This window comes from Callospermophilus lateralis, chromosome 13 (assembly GCF_048772815.1).
Source record: "Callospermophilus lateralis isolate mCalLat2 chromosome 13, mCalLat2.hap1, whole genome shotgun sequence".
Lineage (NCBI taxonomy): Eukaryota > Metazoa > Chordata > Mammalia > Rodentia > Sciuridae > Callospermophilus > Callospermophilus lateralis.
Genome location: NC_135317.1, coordinates 97,823,423 through 97,831,799, shown reverse-complemented (window position 1 = coordinate 97,831,799; position 8,377 = coordinate 97,823,423). Strand labels below are relative to the sequence as shown.

At 47.8% G+C, this 8,377-nt stretch overlaps 1 protein-coding gene across 1 annotated transcript in view; it reads left to right on the top strand.

Annotated features, from left to right (window-relative positions):
• The first annotated feature begins 4,308 nt into the window (after window positions 1-4,308).
• Window positions 4,309-8,377, top strand: part of Qsox1 (quiescin sulfhydryl oxidase 1) — a 37,677-nt gene continuing 33,608 nt past the window's right edge. The window contains exon 1 of the mRNA XM_076831450.2: window positions 4,309-4,642. Within this exon, the coding sequence (XP_076687565.2) occupies window positions 4,375-4,642 (268 nt within the window). The 5' untranslated portion in view covers window positions 4,309-4,374. The remainder of the gene's footprint in view (window positions 4,643-8,377) is intronic.

The following is an 8,377-nucleotide window of genomic DNA, read 5'->3' as shown; positions in this document are numbered from 1 at the left end:
CTTCCACTGAGCTACAGCCCCAGCCCAAGCTTGTACCTTTGTACCTTCATTCCACTCTAAATAATTATCTTCCTTGTGTGTGGGTGGGGGTGAGGGATGCCTAGTCCCTCTGACTTGTCATAAGGTGACCTGGGGACAGGGAAGCTCTACCTGAACATGGGCTCTGTCTCAAACATTCCTTTCACAGACATCCCCTTCTCAATACTTGTTCAATGGCTATACCATCCCCTTGTTGTGTGGCCTTAAACAAGTCCCTCTACTTTCCTGGGCTTCAGTTTCCTCTACAGATACAGAATAAGGCAATCAGACTAAGTGTGAACAGGAAAGAATGAGGAGCTGGGAAGGCACTGCATAGTTACCTTCTGCTTGCTCTCTTGGGTGGTCAAGTAGATGTCAAGCCTCCCCCCAGCCTCACCCCAGGAGAATCACAGAAGGATGTTCAGAAGTTTCTGTCTTCCACTCTTGTTTCTAAGGCCTTGAGGACCCATGTTTAGGAACTCTAGGTACTGTATTCTCCATTCTCACCTCCTCTAACCTGCATAGCAGATGCCACCTGCTATGGATAAAATCAGGGACCCCTTACCCTCTATCTTTGATTGGGCTTGGCCAGTGGAGGCACTGGTGAGATATCAGAAGACTGAAGGAGAAAGAGCTGGAAGTTATACCTTCCTGGTCCCTCCCTGCTGACCTGTGCTTCTGGCAGCGATGGCATTTTGTGGTTACAGCTCTAGCTGGGTGGCCCTCTTTGCTCCAGTTCTCATTGGTTTTCATTGGTTCCCTTCCTTTTTCTCCTCTGGTCTGGAAATGCTAAAAGGACTTTTTACTGTTGCCAGTACCCAGGTCAGTTCCCTTTATCCTGCACATGCCTCTAACTATCCTTCCATTAAACCCCTTTCAGTAAACCCTTTGAAGCATTCTCTTTCCTGCCACACTGATACCAACTCCACTTCTTTTCCAACTTTGAGAATTAGGATTCTAACTGTTCCCAGCTAAGAAAAGTGCTATGGTTAAGGTATGGTTTGTATTCAAAGCTTCGTGTGTTGAAATTTAACCCCCAATCAATCTATGGTGTTGGAGTGGAGCCTTTGGAAGGTGATGGGAATTAGATAAGATCATTAGGGTGGAGCCCCCATGATTGAATCTTGGTACGTTTATAAGAGGGAGAGGGACCAGAAAAGATATGCAGACATGCTTCCTGTCTGTCTCCATGTGATGCCCTGTGCCACCTCAGGACTCTGCCAGCAAGAAGGCCATCACCAGATGTGAGCCCTGGATCTTGGACCTCTGGAACCAAGAGCCAAAATAGACCTTTTCTTTATATCTTACCCAGTCTATGGCACTGTGTTATTAGCAACAACCAAAAAAGGATTTTTTTTTTTTTTAAGTTTCATCTGGAAGACTCAGGAGACAGTGCCTTCTCTGTTGCTGGGTGCTTTCCTCCAGAGGCACTCCCACCCAAGGCTCTTTTTTTGTGCAAATGAGTAAGCAAGTCATCTAATACTTTGATACCTGGTGACATATTTTACCAAATATTCCTCTGTTGCTCATCACAATTATCTGTATTTATGTACACGCTGCATTCCTCTTACCATCTATCTTATTTTTCTGGGGTGGCAGATTTCCAAAGTCCCTCTCTTATTCATGCATCACACATGGATGATTCACAAGTGGGAAAGTCAACAGGGTTCCTGCCACCTCAGTCTCATCTGTAAAATGGGATAACATCAACCTCATAGAGTCAGCGAGAGGATTAAATGAGTAATATCTGTAGTGCTTACAGTGGCAGGAGCAAAGTATTGGCTAAGGCTGTTATTATTCTCTCACCAGAGTCATCTTGGCTGGCTTTCCTAAGATTTGTGTGTAGTAAAGGAGAAAAGAGGGCCTGGGTAGGAATTTGTACTTTTCCTCTTCTGTTCCCAAAGCTTTCCTTAGCACCCCATCCCCTTCTCCACACTCATTCCTTGTAGATTTCCTTTTTGTCACTCCTTCAACCCAAGAGGCTCCAAGAAGGACAATCAGGATAAGCTGAGATTCTTCTGCAAATTCTAGCCCAATAGTTTTGTTGGCCCTGGGATCCTGGAGTTTCCAAGAAACCCCATATACCACAGAAAGTGGGTACTACTCTAGGCCACCCGTTGGCTTGCTCTTATCTGTTTAAACTTCCTTTCAGGACTGTTTGATTAAAGGCTTCCAAGACTTTAAAAAGTTAAAAATCCCTGATGAGGTATTAAAACTTCAGAATTTACAGCTCTTCGTTCTAATCTTCTTTGGTTCTTCCGCCAAGGAACTTTCTCTACTCCATTCAAATAGTCTGTGTTATTTTACATTTCTGATGCTCTGATAGAGATATGTGAACAAGCAAATCTTTGTGTACTTATCTGGTATCTTTCCCAGGTACTCAGCCTGTTCAGGAGATAGTTTCCTTAATTTTAGGCCCCCAGGGAAGCAACTACAACACCGTTTAACAAGAGTCATTCAAAGGCACTTTTTACTGGCACCTGATCCCAGCTCCTGCATTACTTCCAAATCCTAGAATATAAAGTTACTAGTTACTCAATGACCTTGGGCCAGGCCTGGTCCCAGTGGCTGCTAGGAACAAGGGAAGTAAGGCCACGGAAGCCGTACAGGGACTAAGTCCTGGGGAGGGAGCTGGAGAACCTGGCAACTGCAATTGCCTTGAGGAGTTGGAGAGGTACAAACACTCCAAATGTTATAATTTTTAAAAACTGAGGTAAGAGGAACCCCTTGGGGTGATTCGTTCCCCTTCTATCAATGTCACTCTATAGGGCAAAAAGCCCATGGGCCAAGGGTATGCACACACCCAAAGCTCCTGTCCCTCACCCCTCCTTAGAGCATACTATAGGTACCTGAGGCCCTAAAACTCATTGCCTCTATAGCTCACAGGCCAGCATCAGGAAAACAGCCTTCATTGGCCTTTTCTCAAGATCTAGCTTCTTAAAGCAAAGAGTAGACAAGGAGGGGTTCGTTGTGCGAGGTGTGGGTGAAGTTCAGATATACAAACAGGATGTTCTAGGTGTGAACAGAAGTCCCCTTGAAGTATGTAAGAGCCGGATGCAAACGAGAGAAGGAAGGTTGAAGGTCAGAAACTAGTTACCCCAAAAGCCACCATATCAAGTGTACATCTCAGAAGACTCCAAGAAATCTAAACTTTTATTTGGCATTCCATATTATTTGCAAAGTATGTATGTCAAGATAAAAGGATAGAAATTTTATATAAGTTGAGTTTGGTTTATAGTTTTTAAATGTGTAGACATGTAATATGTAGGTCTCTATTTGTAATACTGACTCAGTTCCTGCAAATATTAAGGGTGGGCCTTGACCACCCTAAAATGGCACCTCCTTTGTCACTCCATTCTTTCCCAATAGTGTATTTCCTCATTGCATTTGTCATCATCCGACCTTCATTGACTTGCGAATTCATTTCTTTATCCCCAGTGTACTGTAAGTTCCACGCCCCGAGAGTCTCTTCTGCTCCCGGCCTTATTCTTGGCACCAAGACGGCACTCATAAACGTGGACAAGATGAACAGTAAATCTAGTCTCAGAGCTTATGGGTGAGGTGGGCAACCCGCAGACAGGGAAAGGTCTCTAGAGACAACCCTGAGGGGCACCTGCTCTTCTCAAAAGACCTCACCATAAATCCACTGACCACGCAAAACCCTGGCACTGAGGAACACAGGTTAGAGCTCCCGTTACTTGTGAAGGAGCAGCTGAGTGTGGGGAGGTCTGAGCGGGGTGAAGGCACGGGCGCGGGGTTCCAGGGCAATGGGCCAGCGCAGCGCGGGGACCCAGGGGTGTGGGTGCCAATCTGACCCCTGCGGGGTCAAAAGACTCGGAGACCGTCCGATTGCGTGGTCCTCTTACCCCCCAACTACTTCGAATTAGCTACGTCACACTGCTTGTTGGGAGTCCCAGAACTTTCCAGGAACCGAATAAATCGGCACCATGCACTCCAACGGACTCCTCTTCCGTCGGTACGGGGGCCGGGAGAGGCCAAATGACCTCCGAGCCCCCACTGCGACCCCAACTCCGGGCTTCTGCAAGACGGGCACCTACTGCTTTCCCCTGGGGATGGGGCTCCTGGGGCCGGGCTGCACTACTCGCCTCCTCGGACCTGAGGCGGGAAGCGGGCTTGCGCCGCTCTGAAGCCTCGGCAGCTGGCCAGGACCACGCTCTGCGCCTGGCCGGCCAGCAGGGGCAGCCCCAGTGGCGTGCCGGGTCTCGGGGCGGGGCCTGAGGGCCGGGGGCGGGGCCACGTGGCTCCGCCTCGAGGGCGGAGGTCCGAGGTGCCGCGGCACAGTCCTACAGCGACTGGTCGCAAACTTGGGTGCTGTGGTGGGCGCCGCCGCTGAGAATGACGAGGTGCGGCCGCCGCTCGGGGCCGCCGCCGCTGTTGCTGCTGCTGCTGCCGCCGATGCTGCTCGCGGTGCCCGGCGCTGGCGCGGCCCGGCTCTCGGCGCTCTACTCGTCCTCCGACCCGCTGACGCTGCTGCAGGCGGACACGGTGCGCGGCGCCGTCCTCAACTCCCGCAGCGCCTGGGTGGTGGAGTTCTTCGCCTCCTGGTGCGGCCACTGCATCGCCTTCGCCCCGACGTGGAAGGCGCTGGCCAACGACGTTAAGGGTGAGAGGCCGGGGCCGCCCCCCACCTGCCGGCCGAGGGCCCTCCCTTGGGCGCGTTCCCGCCTTCCCACCCCCGGCCCGTCGCTCCCTCCCTGCCCGTCGCACGCCCGCCCGCACTTGAACATCCTTCAAGCGCTTTTTTGTGCTTTTCCTCTTGGCCCACATCCGGAGCTTCTCTCCCTCTTCGCGCCTGCGGCCCCCCACCTCTGCTCGCCGCCATCGTCTGCCAGGTAGCTGCCCCCATCCCTGCGAGAGGGGCTCGCTTTTGTTCCTCCTGGTGCTTCTCAGACACTTCTTCCAGTCCAGCCCGCGGCAGCCCCCTTCCCCTCGCCCCAGGACCCCTGTCACCTTCCTGCCAGTTCCTACCTGTCCCGGACCTGTGCTGGGGAGAAAAGGGAACTGACCTTCACTCTGCCGCCCCACCACCGTCCTCCACCCCTTCAGCTAGTTGACACAGTTGGTACATAGACTTCCTTTCTCGTGGTTATCTTTTGAGTGGGTGTCTTCACTAGGGAGTTTTTCTGTCTCTGTTCCAGACCTCTCCTGACCTGCTGCCTCCTGCTCCTTAGCTTCAGGGCCACATCCACATCTCTCTTCCTCTTGACCAAGGACCCTCTCAGACCCTTATGTTTTAATCCCATGAACCTAGAGGCCTGAATGGTTTGGGTTTTTGGTTCTTATTCTATGTTCCATTCACTGGCCTGGGCACTTTTCCCTAATTTCAAGACACAATCGGTTTTGAAACCCACCGTTCCTTTAATAACAGCCTGAGGAATGGGTGAATAAGAAAATGACTAAATGGCCAGGCAAGGTGGATCACACCTATAATCCAAGCGGCCCTGGAGGCTGAGACAGGAGGATCGCGAGTTTAAAGCCAGCCTCAGCAACTTAACTAGGCACTAAGCAACTTAGTGAGCCCCTGTCTACAAATAAAATATTTTACAAATTGGCTGGGGATGTGGCTCAGTGGTTAAGTGTTCCTATTTCAATCCCCAGTACCAAAAAAAAAAAAAAAAGAAAAGAAAGAAACGATTAAATGTATAGAGATTTTAAGGTGAACTCTATTACAAGATGTTAGAATGTTTAAAAACTTAAGACTTAGAGTTGAGGAAATATGATATTAATAGTAATTAATATTTGCTGAGTGTTTATACACTAGACATCTTACTAAGTAATGAACATATATTGTCTCATAGTTTCCTTTCTCCAATTTGATAATCCCTGTAGGCCAGGCATTATGGCACAGGTTGTAATCCCAGCAAATCCAGAGGCTGAGGCTGGACGATGGCATATTCAAAACCAGTCTTGGCAACTTTGTGGGATCCTGTCTCAAAAGTATAAAAATGTCTGGGAATATAGTTCAGTGGTAGACTGCCTCTGGATTAATAATAAGTAAAGATTCCTGTAGTATCACACATCTGCCTGAACCAGATAGTAGGTTTGGGGTGAGGGCAGGAATGGCGTAGTGATGGTGATTTGTTTCTGATTTGCCACCTCTGACTGGAGCTGCTTCCTGATTGTGGTGTAGGGTACTATCGGGGTTCCTTCCTTGAAGTGATCATCAAGTGAGAACAGTAGGCATTTTAGGGAATAGGCCTTTCTAGAGAAAGGAGAACTAGAACTGTTGTTCCCTTCCTGTGTTGTTATTATTTCTTGATAAACTCAACTAGTTGTAGTGGAATGCACATGTAGATGTAAGTTTTCTAACAGCCTCTCTCTTCCCCTGAGCAGCTGTTCACAAAGGACTTCCTGGAGTGGCTGGATGGAATGATGCATATATCTTTTAATTATATGGTCCTGAAAAATAATCTTTTAACAAAATTACAAACGCTTTTACCTCCAATTTACACTTGCCCACATGCCTCTCTGGTCCATCTCCTGTGTGAGCTGTTACTAAACTGCCCTTCACACAACCTGATGAGGGAAGGAGGGAGGAAGAATGTGGGCCACGGAACTGGAATACATAAAGGGAGGTTAATTCAGGGGACATCGTGGACCTGAACATCATAAAAGTCCCCCAATCAGTTTCCACTTTGAGGCTATAAGAGCTTTTTAATGGCTGCGGATGGACTTATTCTAGAAGATTCTTTGATCTTGAGTGTGCTGGAGGGTAAGATTAGCTTCCAGCTGACTCATCTATTTGGCTTCTTGCAATTCGAAGTTTTCCTATGAATTAGACATTCAGATGCTGAGCCAACCTACTTTTGGATGAGGGTTGCCACTTCCAAAGTGGTCTTTTCCCAGTGCAAGGAGTGAAAATCCTTCCCCCAAAAGAAAAGTAAAAGCCAAACTTAACCTCTTAAAGGAAAAATGAAAGCATCAGTCTGAAGGAGAACCAGGGTAAGTGATAAGTAGGAGGTTTCTGTGGAAACTGAGGGTCTCATGTGAGCCATGGGGATTAACATTGTGTGGGGGGAGGTCACTGGCAGAATCTGGCATTGGCCTGTAATGGTGAGGCATGTCCTCCACTCCAGTCCATAGGGGACTTTCCTGGTGAGAACCTGCTGAAAACCTATAAATTTATCTCACCTCATCTCTGTATTCTCAAGTTCCTAGAAAAGTTGGGGTTGTGGGCCAGCAGAGGGCGGCTCTCATACCACCCTAGATCCTGCCAGTGCGGCACATTCCTGCTACCTTAATATAAGTATCTTGTAACAGAAGCACAGAGAGTGTGGAAGTTCATGGAGGGAGAGAGGAATTTTGCAATTCTGCCCAGTTGACTTGGGGCATTTAATCTGACTGGACAGGGCACATTTCTTCAATGACTTGGGTGATAGGTTCTCTGGGGCATTTGCTGCCCTGGGGCAAAGCTGTTGTTTCTGAGAGCTTTCTTGACCCTTTCTATTTCAGAGAAACTTGTATTATCTTACCATATGTTCCAGAAATGGATTGTGTTCAATTGAGAACTTCATTATTATTCACTGGCTAATCATTCAGCAAATATTTGTTGAGTCAGAAATCATTGTTTACTTTGCAGTTGGGGCAGTGGACTACACATAGCAGGAAAACTGGTGTCAGTACGAAGCTGTGTTTGAAAATGGCAGAAGGAGTGGTTCGTTTCTCATTGAGGAATTCATGAAAGGAAGTAATCACAGAGAGTTAACCTGGTCACCAAAGTCCTTTATTAAAGCAATCATTTATCACATATTTTTCTTAGCATTTTGCTGAGGGTCTTTTGTGTATTAGGGAAAGTACTGGGGAATTGAACCAAGGGGAGCCTCTACCACTGAGTCATATCTCTAGCCCTTTTAATTTAAAAATTTTTTTAAAGTTGTGGATGGACCCTTATTTTATTTACATGTGGTGCTGAGAATCAAACCCAGTGCCCCACATATGCCAGGCAAGCGCTCCACCACTGAGCCTACAGCCCCAGCCCCTATTTATTTATTTATTTTTTATTTTGAGCCACGTTCTCATTAATTTGTGGAGTCTGGCCTCAAACTTGTGATCTTCCTGCCTTAGCCTCCCGAGTTGCTGGATCTATAGGTGTGTACCCAAGTCTAGCTTTCTAAGAATTCTTATAGACTGTTGTTACACATATCTTTACTAGTAAAAATGTCTGAGTCGTAGATCATATCATGATCATTGTCTTTTTGGGGGAACCTAGGAGTACTGGGGATTAAACTGCACTTGTGAGTGGGAAGGAGGACCCTGCCTGTGCCACTGAGCATCCCCCAGCCTTTTTTATTTTAAGATGGGGTCTCACTCAGTTGCTTGTGGCCTCACTAAGTTGCTA